This window comes from Chenopodium quinoa, unplaced genomic scaffold (assembly GCF_001683475.1).
Source record: "Chenopodium quinoa cultivar QQ74 unplaced genomic scaffold, ASM168347v1, whole genome shotgun sequence".
NCBI lineage: Eukaryota > Viridiplantae > Streptophyta > Magnoliopsida > Caryophyllales > Amaranthaceae > Chenopodium > Chenopodium quinoa.
This window is the reverse complement of record NW_018742418.1, coordinates 6,109,061-6,122,330: the sequence shown is the minus strand read 5'-3', so window position 1 is coordinate 6,122,330 and position 13,270 is coordinate 6,109,061. Positions and strand designations below refer to the sequence as shown.

Genomic DNA, 13,270 nt, shown 5'->3' with positions numbered 1-13,270 from the left:
AGACAAAGATGAACATAGAGGCTTGTGGCAAATAGGAGTTTGTAAAGGTGTTGCGAAGGAATGAAAGGTGAAGAAAAAAAGTGGTGGATGTTGTAAACAATCTAGGCATCCTACAATTCTTTTTAGCCTATGTTTAATTTGTTATGAGAGTCGACAACTCAATCTTTGTATTGATTGCTAGATCATTAAACTGCATGTGAATGAGAGCTCATGGTCGAAACTCAATAATGCCACTTTACGCCCTTCATCATTGCGAATAATGTGGCGCTATCACACTATGGCACTGCAAAATAAAGATCACACCTTATTCTCTTATGCTTTCAAATGAACTAACTCCGAAAAAGTGGATTACAAGTTATGGGACAATCTTAGTGAAACGGAGAAAGTCTTTTATAACTCAGATTGTAAATTTGTAACACGCTTTCTGCATTGATGGAGAATACATATTTACAGAGTATTATAAAGGAATCGAGGGAAAGCGAGAAGCACTGATACAAAAAGATGGCAGTGTAGATAGTAATACAGTTCCATTATTAGTTATAACCTCGCACCAAAACGCTGCCATAACGATATGCAGTAGAGTTATCGCTCAAAAAGTTAGTACAAGTATTACATTCCTAGAAAGAACTGGTCATGCATCTCTCAACTTCCTATGCTATCTAACTATCTAAGCAAGCTGTTTGCCTGGTCCTTTTTTTCCTCAGGCAATCCATGTTCTTATATATCTCAATTCATTTACCTTATAGTATAAGCTTGAGCTTTAGTGACAAGTCTGACAACTACACTAATAACAAGTATACCTCTCAAATCTACCAAATGATTGATAAAAATGCTCCGGCCCAGAAAAAAGACAGACAAATTAAAGCATATAAGTAAGATGTAGCAAGAAAATAAGAGCAGGGATTTTCTGTGCCGAGAAATGATAAATCCGTCTCAAAGAAGGGCTTAAAAAAGTAATCTCAAACGCAATTTTGACGTTCTTGATGACATAAACAGGTTCGTTTGGAAGTTTTCTTGACTAAACAAGGATGCATACATAGAAGAAAAACCCCGAGATTGATTATTTTGCTTAGCCTTAAGAGAGGGTTATCATGACTTGTTCTCTGTTAGGGCCCAGGATATAGGGGCTAGACATATTCATTCACAGGATACTTGCAATATCTTCATAAATCTAATTATTCTGCAACATACTAAAATGACAGTACAATATGCCAAGTTCCCAAAGGCTTTTGTACAACAAAGAATTGACCCAAATCCTAGTCTACCATTTATTTCCCAATAAAATCGTCCAACGTGGACCAGACAAAAGATAGACCAAACGCTGATTGGAGGCTCCATCTCATAGAAGCATCCATTCTTCTATTTAACTATCCTATTTTGTCAAGCAAATGGTTTCCCTCAAGCATTACTGGGTAAATAGTGATGTATTCTCAGCCAATCGCCATTACAGCAATATAAAAAAGAATTGAAAACTCACTGCTCTAATCCAAGATCGCCCCATCGAACATTATATCTGGCAGCAAGATAGTGTGCCCCAACAGGACCCCTGCTTCCATAGGGATAATATTCAGGATTAACTTTCTTCTGCTCTAGCTCTTTCAGAAGTGGTGTGAAGAGCGCCCAAGCAGCATCAAGTTCATCACTGCGGATAAACAGCCTCCTTTCTCCTTCTACTGCATCAAGTAGAAGCCTCTCATAGGCATCGGGAATCTCTTTTGCATACCTGCATCACAAAGGTCAAAGATTGGCCGTAAGCATCAGCTATTTCACAACATCAGTATCAGCAGTAAGCAATCAGTTCCAAGCTTCGGACTCTTAATTTACCGATGACAATATCAGAAATTAAGCAATAGCACATGATTTTAATGCAACTAGTGAGTTTGTGTTCCAAGAATCAAAAGAATTGCAATGAATTTTACAATGTTTCAAGATGCAAACAATTGTATCTCCAATGAATGTACTGAATGCAAGTCATTAATATACCTTGCAGCATAATGAAGATTGAGAGTACTGCGGTCTAATCTCATTCCCAAACCAGGAACCTTGTTATTGATCTTCAAATAAATAGCTTCGTCAGGTTGTACTCGGATAACAAGTTCATTTGTCGATTGATCAAGATTTGACCCAAAATTTTTGGCATACAAATTTCCAGGTACATGCCTGAATTGAACTCTGATCTCAGCGCTGAAAGAAGAAAACAATTGAGTTTCCATGAGTATTCACAAAAAATATTGTTCACTGCACAAATGAGACTGGGAACCGAGCTACGTATTAATTTCTGAACTTACCTCCTGTTATGAAGCGCTTTCCCAGCCTTCATAAGAAAAGGCACCCCATCCCATCTTGCATTGTCTATAAACAGGGCAGCTGCAGCAAATGTCGGGGTTAAGCTGTCTTTAGGTACAGTCTTGTCTTCTGTGTATCCTGGGTAAGTGACTCCTCCTCTAGTGTGACTCTTGTATTGTCCTATTACCACATCATCAAGTTGCAAAGGCCTCATTGATCGAAGAACTTTTACCTATAAGAGGCCGAGAATTTAAACTTGGTCAGACATGACCTAAAATTACAAGGCACCAAACAGCAAGTTTGAGCAAAACCTTTTCATTTCTAATATCTTCTGCATCCAACCTAACTGGAGTTTCCATGGCAAATAGAGCCAAGATTTGTAGCAAATGGTTTTGCATTATGTCTCTAATGATCCCATAATGATCAAAATACCTAAATTGCCACCAAAAGGAAGAAAATTGAGCACATGATAGCAAATGCAAAATGTATTAAAAAAAAAAAAGACAAAAAAAAAGGACACTGAATAACAGATGAATACCCTCCACGCCCTTCAGTGCCAAAATCCTCAGAGAATATTAACTGAACATTTCTTATATACTGCCTTGACCATAAGGGTTCAAAGATAAGGTTGGAGAAGCGCAGAACGGATAAATTTTCAACAAGTTCCTTCCCAAGATAATGATCTATCCTGTATGCAGAACAAGCACTAGGTCAGTCATTGAGTCATATGTGTTTTACTGTAAGAGCAGCACTAAAAGGCAGTAAAAAACAATCACCTGAAAATCTGATCTTCATTCAAGTACTGCTTAAGTCCACTAGTCAAAGCGGCAGAGGATTCTGAGTCCCGACCAAAAGGTTTCTCTACAATGACCCGGGTCCACCCATTTGCAGAGGATGCTGATAAACTTGCACATCTCACAGCATCTATGAAGATGTTTGGTGGAATTGACAAATAGAAGAGTCGATTAGCGATCCTCCCAGCCTACATTATTGAAGGTATTGTGGTCAAATTAAAGGCTAAACATATGATCTTCATGACAGTAGTGTTGACATTCTTGACAAGGTTCTAGCAGGCTGCTATTTTAAAAAAATAATAAAAAAAAAATCTACATTATTATAAGTAAAATCTCTACAGAGACCTAACAGCCTTATGAAATTTCAGGCTTTTACATGACAAATCCAAATGTCAGTATCAGCACATCAATCCTTTTCATGTTTGTACAAAACATTAACAATAAAATAGGTTCCATAAGTCATAAGATAAGACTAGTATCATAGCATGAGATAAAAAACAAATCAACCACAACGTTTAGAATCTTAAGATATTCCAATCAGTGCTTGATTTTTCTTTGCAGCTCTGACTAAGACATTCACAAAGCCGAAGTACAAGAATCTAAACACCATTGCTTACATGACTGATCATAGAATCCATATAACTATCAGTAGATCACAGCATGCAGTCCCTAATATTTGTCAGTGAATGATAAGAGTATAAAACATATTCCTGGGCCTCAACCAAACCCAGGAATATGTTTTATACTCTATCAAGCTGATGGTTGAGGCAAAGGAATATGTTTTATACTCTATCAGTGAACACAATTATGTCCCTAAATTATCTACAGAATACTACAAGCAGAAGCAAACATCACATATAATCATGCTCATATTTTTTAGCAAATTAACTTTGTCAAAATTTAAGATACAATGTACCAGCAAGGGCAGCAACCAGGTCATCGATGAGGAGAGAAAACTACTCAGTCTCATCAATTAACAGAACACGCAAACTTTTTAAAAGCCATGCTTACAATTGGATCCAGAACCCTTTGAAAACTCAGCAATGGAAGGAAAAATAGCACAACATTATAAATGATACCTCATGTTGCCTGAGTTTCTTGTCTAGCTCCACAAAGTTTTCTGTAGAATCATACTGACCAGATTGGTAGAAACATCTCTTCAGAAACTCCTCCATCTTTTCACCACAGTTCTCCCTGACAATCGAAGTTCAATTTATAACTACGGCGTAAAACTAAAATGAGCAATATGACCCCCTAACACTCATAAGTGAAAAACACTAACAAACATGTATGGGATTTGGTACCTCTTGTCAATCCTGCAAGTAAGAGTCTTGCTAACCATAGTCCTAAGTTCATCATCAGTCATCTTACTCCTTGCATAACCATATATAGTAAAGTGCTGCATAATCAAACATATTACATCACAAAACCAATTCAAAACTTCTTGTAACAAATATGATAAGATATGTCTGTATAATATATAGTCCAATATATATGATATGATGCAAACCTTGGGCAAACAATCTTCATAATAAAGAGCAAAAAGTGCGGGAAATATCTTCTTCTTGGCTAGGTCTCCAGAGGCCCCAACAACAGTGATACTGACAGTTGACTCATCTTTGTTCACATCAAACTTAGACAAATCATTACTTTCCTGAGAAGATGTGGCTGATAATATCCCATCTTTCAATGTCTTTACTGATGTATCCTCACCTTCAACAGGAATTATTTTTGTGGCAACTGCACCTAACCAAAAATAAATACTTTTAAAAATCCTATTTTTAGCTAGTGCAAAAAAAGAATTAACATAAATATATACACATATTAAAAAACCATAATTTTTTTCTTAAATAAACCCAAAAAATACAATCTAATGTTCTAATCTAAGAATCAAGTGCAAACATTCAAATTCAATTCCAACAAAAATATGAAATACCCAATTAAGAATTGGTGCTAAAAAATAATAATTTCATTGAAACCAAATCAAGAATTAATGCTAAAACCATAAATTATGAAAACCCAATTAAGAATTAGTGCAAAAACCATAAATTAAATTGAAGGAGCTAACCATCTTGCATAAGAACGGCGTTTGAATTTGAATTTGTTCTAATTTGTTGTTTAGATACAGAGATTTTCTGGGCAGATTGCTTAGAAATCGAAGAAATTTTGACCATTCCAAGAACCCCATGTAGTGATTTTGATGATGAAGAAGAATATGATGAATAGAATGAAGAAGATGAAGATGCGCAATGAGATGAAGAAAAAGTTGCCATTTTTTTTCAACACTATTTTTTTTTCCTTCTCTTTTTTCAGGTTGAATATAAAAAAAACAAAAAATAAAAATGGGCTCAATAATTAGAAGTGGCGACTTAAAATTAAGGAATTTGATGTTGATAATTGAAGGGCATGAAGGGGTTTAAATGGCAACTTCGGGATCATCGAGAGGTTATAGTGTGAGACCCTTTGATGCACTCCAAGAGCTGCCTACCGACGATGGCTCAACTTGTGCACCCAACATAAGTTAAAATAAGAGGACAATTAGGATTTCTCTAGCCTTTAATCCATGTGCTAATCATCCTATGAGGATATTAATTCTCTTTCCCCTTCCCTCGAGAACCGTAAATCAAAAAAGGCAAGTTATACTAACAAATTGGTGATTTTTGGCATGTAACAAATTAGGTAGTGAATTGTGAACATGTATATCAGCGAAATAGGTTACATTGGGTTTATAAGCTTCAAAAGTTCAAATATTATAATTACATATAATGAATCAATAAAGAAAAAATAATTTTATTTGATTCGAAATTGGGTTTCGTGCAAGTTTATGCAAATGTAAGTTACTTTTCATAAAATTGTACTACCTCCGTCCCCGAAAGAATGACCCTTTTGGACTGATTTCGTGGGTATTAAGAAAATAAAAAAGATAGTATTAAAAGTACATTGGAAATGAAATTCACATGGGGTTTGCAAAAAAGTAGAGAGAGAAAGTAATAAAAATACATGGAAAAACAAAATTTACATGGGAAAGCTAACTTTGCACAAATATTGTTGCAAATTGGAGAGTATTTTAATGCAAATGGGATGATCATTGGGACTAGATTTAGGCCATAAGGGTCATTCTTTCGGGGACGGAGGGAGTATAAACATGGTTTTAAATCAAACAAACTTGGATACATAATAGATGTATCAAATACCTAATATTACGTGATGGACACGTAAGTGTCACCTCAATCTCTTTATGTGTCTCACGTGTCATTTGTCATTAAAATAGTTTTGAAAATTTGTATGAAATTTGGTTTTAAATCAAACAAAACTTAGTACGTGATGGCATATTAAATACCTAATATTACGTGATGGACGTGTAAAATGTCTCCTCAACCGTTGTATATATATGTCAAGTGTCATTTAAGAAGTTTTAACAATAATATAAAAAGCTTGGAAACATGTCATTCTAACTTTAAATCCCCTCCCCCTCTTGTCCACACAAGTAGCAAACTAATTTAAATTGAAATTCGATAGTTTGAGGGTATGGCTTGAGGAATATCCTCAATATATCCATTGCTATGTAATGGCTGATTTGGAAGCTCTGGCTCCTTAATAAAATTGCTGTGAGTTTATTTTTTCAAAAAATTTAAATTGAAATTCTTAGCATGATTGAATTTTGGTGAACTCATACGTTACAACTTACAAGATTCTCAACTTAAACACAAATGAAGTAGTGAAGTACTACTGTATTTTGTATCCAACTTGATTTCATAACACCCACTATCTCAATGTAATCGCAAGAATTTGATTTTAATGTATATCAATGCCTATTTATGATTATTAACATATTTTAACTTTTGATAATCAATATTTAAACAAGCTGTTAATTTTAAAATATTTCCATTTATGCTAAAACAATTTTTTTTAATTATAAGCAAGAAAACTTATAGTCAAAGTAAATAATTGAATATTTTTCAAAAAAAAAAAAAAAGAATAAATAATTAAATTAGCAAAAATCAAATTAATGGCATGGGCGAAGCATGACATTTCATACATGAATCAAGTGAAAACCGAAATTTCCTTAGGGTTGGTTTGGTTCAATATTAGTAAAGGAAAAGAAGAGAAAGAAAGGGAAGGGAAAAGAAGGGAAACGAATGTATTTTTATTTTCCAACATTTGGTTAATGAAGGGAAGAGAAGAAAATTTATAAAGGATAACTTTTATTTCTCTTTCCAGTCGAATTCCTCCGATTTTGGGAGGAAAGGAAAGTAAATAATTTGTGAAGAAATTTCCTCCCACTTCCCTTCCTTTCCTTTGAATTTTTATGTTATTATTAATTCAATCAAACATGAAAACATGATTAAAACCCTTTTCTTTCTTTTCTTTTCCATCCAAATCCTTTCGACCAAAAAGGGCCTAAAAATCATCAATTAAATTGACTGAACTGTATTGCCTGTACAGTTCAAATTATTGACCAAATGATTAACCAAAAATTCTCAATAGAATTGACCTGAATAGTTACAAATGTTTCTTACACAAGGATTGCTTACATCATTGACTTAAAAAACCAAACACTAATATTTGATGAAGCCAGGCTCCTTTCATATCAACATCACGAAAAGAGGCTGCCATAAAACCTGAACACTTTTGAAATGAGCTTTTGGTGGTCAAGTTTGACAACCTCTTGGTTGTCAAATTCAACCTTTTCATCATAACAACCAGGATGGGTGACCATGACGAATTTCATCACCATCGTTTCTGTATCAACTGACAAGTTTTCTTCCAAGACAATCGGAGTATACTTCATCGTAAGAACGATGAAGGGTGATCATGAAAACTTCGACAACGTTTTGTATTGACTGATAAGTTTCTCCATAAACGATAAACTTCAGTAAGCCAAATTTATTGGAGATTTTCATCTCTTAAACAAAACTTTTGCGCCATAAAAGTAATGGAGTTCAGCTCCTTTACACAAGGATTGTGTAGAATCATTCGAGTCACAAAATTACAAGAGTTTTGCCTCGGAAATGGGAAGGAACAAACATACAAAAAAAGTGAACCACACTAAACTCAATAAAGTAAAACGAACACCCCTCCCTAAAACAATTACATTTTTCATGGGGATGGGGTTTACTCAAGACTTCAAGAGCATATAGCACAACACGGTGCAAAAATCAGCCTCTGAACTCAGAACTGACTGAATCTCATGTCTTGAATTCAAAAGAATCGGATAGAAACTATCCCCGGATAACAAAATTTCTCACTCTACAGCCTACCAAAAGAATGGGCACCCACTAAATCTACTGCTATTGTTCTGGGAGGAAATATTGAGAGCTGGTGCTGCTTCTCCTAGTCCAACCTCTACCACAAAACTGCTTACCTAACATAATATTACTTCTCACAGTACAAAACCAACCTTCTCCTGTGAGACGGGGGAAGAAGGATGGGCAATCAAGGGCTCGTAGTGATCAGCTCCAGCACCACACCAACCTGTGTTGAACAATACAGTGCATGAAGCAACTTTTCTTGAATTATGAAAAGAAAAAGAGAAAATTAGCAACACTAAGAAATACAATCCGTTACCTGTCCCTTTCATGAAAAGGAAGAGCGGAGGTCCAGTAATTTCACCACCCCTTGGGCGGTGTGGAAGGAAGAAAACACAATTGTCTTCATCAACCATAGCATCTGATCCATGAGCTTGCACCTACAACAACAAAGTAAATTGCAAGCTTTGAATGAGCAAGCAGGCACTAGATGTGAGAAAAATAAAGGGAAAATGCAAATCATAGTATCATACTAGCTGCAAACAGTCAAACCTTAAGCAGTCAAGTTCATATGCACCCTGAACAACAAGGTATTGATGTTCAGGCAATTGTCACATTCTACCACCACCACAAGCTATTTGTATATCTATAGAAAGTATGTGACTATTGATTCCAGATGGAAAGAGTAGATGATTAATAACCAAGGTATTGGTGTTCAGTTAGAGATACGTAGCTGTGTGAGCTACAACATAATAAAGCACACTTTGCAAATGCAACAGCTGGTTGAAGCAATTCCAACTTCTAGCATTTTGGGGAGGGAGCAAGCTAATAAATCTGAAGGCAAGAATACTATTTTGAGCCAATGCATCAACTAAGCAGTAATCATTGATGTTGAGCTAGGTTCTTTGATGCCCATGTGTAACTATAAAACTGGGTTCTGAGTCTTATGACTTTGCATGAAAGGGAGACTGTGGTTAAAAAATAAAAAAAGTGACATGACCTTTCTACCTCCTTTACCATTCCCATATATTGGGGATGTTGAAAACAGGGCCACACCTAATATGGAATTTACCAATATACAATCTCAAATTGGATAAACTTAATTGATTTCCTTTGCTAAAGTTTTCTCAAACATTTACGTTTTTTTACTTGCGCGTTTTTACCACTCCTTTAAGATTTCTTGAAATTTAATTCTTAGTTCTCTTTTAAAACTCTCTAAATTTTTACTTGGAGGCTCTTTCTTTTTCTCATTTTACACAAGCCTTTTTTCAAACACTTTCAACTGATTATCTTGTTATGTCCCTTCTTTCTATATCAGACGGTTCCTTATGATAATTCACGTTACCCGACCCCAAATCATTTTGGGACTAAGGTTTTGTTGTTGTTGTACAACCACCTATACTAACTACTAAATATAGAATGTGACACCTAAAAAAGATGAAGTTCACCAAGATTACCAAAATGCAAGCATAAGCATAACATGGAAATAAGACCAAGATGAGAATTCACCAAGATTACCAAAATGCAACCATAATCATAACATGGAACTACGATACAACATTCTCCTCAAAAATCACAAGTGAGGTGGGAATCGAGTTAACATTTGTAAGCAGGAGTGAGCCAACAAAGGCTTTCCAGCTTCAAAAGGGGCCTTTTATATACTGTCTAAGGGATGTCACTGCAGGAGCAGGTTAAAAAAATGATTACTAAAATTATAACATGATGAAGGGTATTTGGATTTACGGCAATGTGTATCTTTTTTTTCCAGGTGATAGCCAAACCTCTCCATGTCTATAGATGCTTGGAAGAGAATCTATAGAAGCAAAATGTATGAGCACATCAAAACAGGAAATCACCCTCTAGCATAATAATAAAAGTGCTGATTTTGTATAAGCATCATAAACCTGACAATTCTCCGATTACATGGTTAAAAGTAAAACCTAAAGTCCACAAGTAATTATCTTCAATTTAATCCATATAGTAATAAATCATCGAATCCATTTGGGCATTCATCTAGACAGCAACAGATTTTCAGGGAGCATCCATACACAAGAAGGTTATGACACTCCTTCAGCGTACATGCATCATAATAATTATAGTATAGTTAAAATTCCATAATCAACAGGATAAATTTTCGATTACACTATTAAAATCCAAAGCAACCTAGCACCTATGAGCATTATTAATTGATTTGACTCCATCATTTCATGTATAGAACCGCATTATTTGGTTGGTAGGGGGTGGGGGAAGGGAAAAGGAAAGTTCTATGCAATGAGGGCAATTCAAACTAATCATTGAATGATTAACAAAATAAGTGATCAATAATAAGCTTCACAACAGATTCATGGAATCATAATCTTACCACAAAAATTTCTCTCTTGAACTCTGTTGAAAGGCACTCGATGGCAATATCATCCCCAAAGGCGGCGGCACGACCTTCTCTATTTTCATCTACAGTCAATAAACCCTCCTCAGTATATTGCAATGTGATGATATCATACTCATCATCAGGAGAACCAGAGATAGACATGTATTTGGCCCAACTCGGACCATCGTCCACTGCAATACACCTCTCTTTGTAAATAGATTCTGCCGCTGTTTCTCTTCAATAAAAAACAAACACCAATACAACCCCATAAAGACAGGCAACAAACTTTTGTCCAGCCAAAATGGCTACAAAACTACAGCTAATGTAACTCAAATATTCTGCACAACTTTGAATACAAAACAATTTGGCCTTTAATCAAATACAATTGAAATCAAATGAAGAAGAAGCATATAATTCTACTCTCTACAGCAATCAACATAAGTACATAACATAAAGCTACCGTAATAACAAGACATTTTACCGAACATATTACCATCAATTACTATTTAAACTGGCATGTAATTTTCGATTTTTTTTTTTTTTGATGAAATCGCTTCAATATTTTTACAAAAAGGAGAAAAATTAATGACAAAACTATCAATCACAGATTTATTTATTTTTTTTATTATTTTTTATAAGAAAAATTTGTATATAAAAAATAAAAATAAATAAAATTCTAGTGAACAGATCTAACATTTAAGAAAAATTAAAAAAAATGATTAACTGAAAAAACAGGAAAATGAAAATATTATCCAAAAAACCCAGGAAAATAACAATTAAATTTAAAAAAGATTATTACCGTTGTGTGCAAATTCCAAATGAATAGATCCGCATAAATTTTAAAAAAATAAATAAATAAATAAAATAAATCAAATACAGCATGCAAAAGTCAACATCGAGGGAGCTCAAAAAACCCAGAAAATCAATCAACTAGACCCAAAATAATCAATAAACAATCAAATTAATCAAAAAAAAAAAGTACCTAAGCATGCCAATATTGAGGAGTTCAAGAATAGCATCATCCAAGATCTGCCGATCAGATTTGTTGGCCAACAATTTAATTTCTTGAACAATATGAATCCCCCACCCAAATTTAAGATCAGGTGAATACAAATTCTTAATCACAATTTCCACTCTTTCTCTCTCCTCTTTTTCCGCGGATTCAAAATCTTGTTCAAATCTCTTCACCGTTCTTCTCCTCAACTCTTTGGCCCCACCACACTCCCCTTCTCGAAGACCCCACATCGCCGCCTTCTCCGCCGCCGAGAACAGACAGTTCCCGTCGGCGTCAACATCGCCTCCGTGACTCAGCCGGAATACCACAGGAGGTAGGCTTTTATCCTCTGGATGCTTCCACAGGACACCCTTCGCCTGCAACCGAGAGAGACTCTTCCTTTGTTGATCTTCTAACCCTGTGACGTCATCCCATGACGTCGATGGAAAATCAACGGCTGTGGTTGTAGCTGGTGGGTCCCTCCAAGTGATCAACGGTGGAGTTTGCGGCGGTAATGTATCCGTTACGGTGGCGCTGTCGCAGAGTAGCTTCCCCATTATTTTATTATTATTATTATTATTTTAATTTTAATTTTTTTGGGAAGGAGAGAGAAAGGGGGAAGAAGGGGGTTAGGGTTAACGGATAGATCAGGGAAGGCGGGAGAAGGAGGAGAGGACACGTGGAGAGATCAAAGGTGGGAAAGAGCCGTTGAAGAGAGAGAAAGAAATGTAAGAGAGAGAAAGAAAGAAGTGAACGTAAACGGCGCGAGTGTTAAATTTGGGGAGGAGTTATATGGAGTGAGAATGCTAGATGGGGATCTATTACAACTTTTTGACACGTGGTTGGTGGTTATTGGACTGTTTTGTCTAACGTTCTGGGATCTTTTCGAGGTTTTTGACTCATACTACTGCCTGTATTACAATTTTATTTTATTTTTATTTTTTATTTTTTAATATAGTTATACGGAAACAACGGAATTTTTTTATTTTTTATTTTGTGCAATATTATTCAAGTTTTTTAGTAGTGGAAAAAGGATTAGAAAAAAAAGCTAAATAAGAACAGTCCATGTGAATATTAGAGGTGTCAAATTGGATACCCAAATGGTATTTGGGTTGACCCACGATGGGTTGAGATATTTGAATCGGTAATGACGAGTCAATTTATCCTAACAAACCAAATTAAGTCGGGTCAAATTTAATTATATTCTAGTCAAAGGCGGGTCTAGGTATGGTCATGTACAAATCAAATTCGGGTCGAGTCATATCGAGTTCAGGTGAGCTCAGATTCGAATTTAATTGGGTTTAGTTGGGTCAAAATGGATTTAATAAACTTTGGATCGTGTCATTTCGGATTCGGTTAGATCTCATTTCAAATCAATTCAGTTTAAATTAGATCTCAGTTTGAATCAATCATGTAATTTTAAACTCATTATTGAGCTACTTTCTATACAAGTATATAAATTATCCTCAACTCCTATCAACCCCATTTAACAAGTGTTTTAGAATTTTTCTCTTCTGCTAATAATTAAATATAACTCTCATTAACTCCACTTTATAATTAAAACCCCCCTTAGGTCTCC

The 13,270-nt window shown here is 35.2% G+C and overlaps 2 protein-coding genes across 3 annotated transcripts; both read right to left on the bottom strand.

The window, feature by feature from the left end:
• Positions 1-1,136: 1,136 nt before the first annotated feature.
• Positions 1,137-5,785, bottom strand: LOC110711355 (glucose-6-phosphate 1-dehydrogenase, chloroplastic-like). 2 transcript variants are annotated; one of them, XM_021889736.1, is made up of 10 exons: positions 5,149-5,785; positions 4,591-4,820; positions 4,385-4,479; positions 4,160-4,274; positions 3,063-3,268; positions 2,825-2,974; positions 2,598-2,718; positions 2,289-2,518; positions 1,984-2,184; positions 1,137-1,723 (listed from the first exon to the last, which is right to left on the bottom strand). In XM_021889736.1, exons 1-10 carry the CDS (start codon positions 5,351-5,353, stop codon positions 1,474-1,476), a joined length of 1,803 nt encoding a protein of 600 aa, XP_021745428.1. In that variant the 5' UTR covers positions 5,354-5,785; the 3' UTR covers positions 1,137-1,473. The 2 variants fall into 2 exon arrangements, with proteins under 2 accessions (XP_021745428.1, XP_021745420.1); XM_021889728.1 differs by having other exon boundaries at positions 4,591-4,826; positions 5,149-5,783.
• A 2,155-nt stretch (positions 5,786-7,940) lies between these two features.
• On the bottom strand, positions 7,941-12,862 carry LOC110711345. Its single transcript, XM_021889724.1, has 4 exons — positions 11,680-12,862; positions 10,692-10,932; positions 8,649-8,769; positions 7,941-8,555 (listed from the first exon to the last, which is right to left on the bottom strand). The coding sequence occupies exons 1-4, from the start codon at positions 12,246-12,248 to the stop codon at positions 8,464-8,466; spliced, it is 1,023 nt and encodes a 340-aa protein (XP_021745416.1). The 5' UTR covers positions 12,249-12,862; the 3' UTR covers positions 7,941-8,463.
• Positions 12,863-13,270: the final 408 nt, after the last annotated feature.

Excerpts from the sequence above, each read along its gene's own strand:
- LOC110711355 (XM_021889728.1), bottom strand. The coding sequence starts at position 5,353 with ATGGCAACTTTTTCTTCATCTCATTGCGCATCTTCATCTTCTTCATTC. Across the intron at positions 4,275-4,384 it reads ACTTGCAGGATTGACAAGAG|GGAGAACTGTGGTGAAAAGA; the intron begins GTACCAAATCCC and ends TTCGATTGTCAG. Across the intron at positions 2,185-2,288 it reads AAAGCGCTTCATAACAGGAG|CGCTGAGATCAGAGTTCAAT; the intron begins GTAAGTTCAGAA and ends TTCTTCTTTCAG.
- LOC110711345 (XM_021889724.1), bottom strand. The coding sequence starts at position 12,248 with ATGGGGAAGCTACTCTGCGACAGCGCCACCGTAACGGATACATTACCG. Across the intron at positions 8,770-10,691 it reads TCAAGAGAGAAATTTTTGTG|GTGCAAGCTCATGGATCAGA; the intron begins GTAAGATTATGA and ends TTGTTGTTGTAG. Across the intron at positions 8,556-8,648 it reads CCTTTTCATGAAAGGGACAG|GTTGGTGTGGTGCTGGAGCT; the intron begins GTAACGGATTGT and ends TGTTCAACACAG.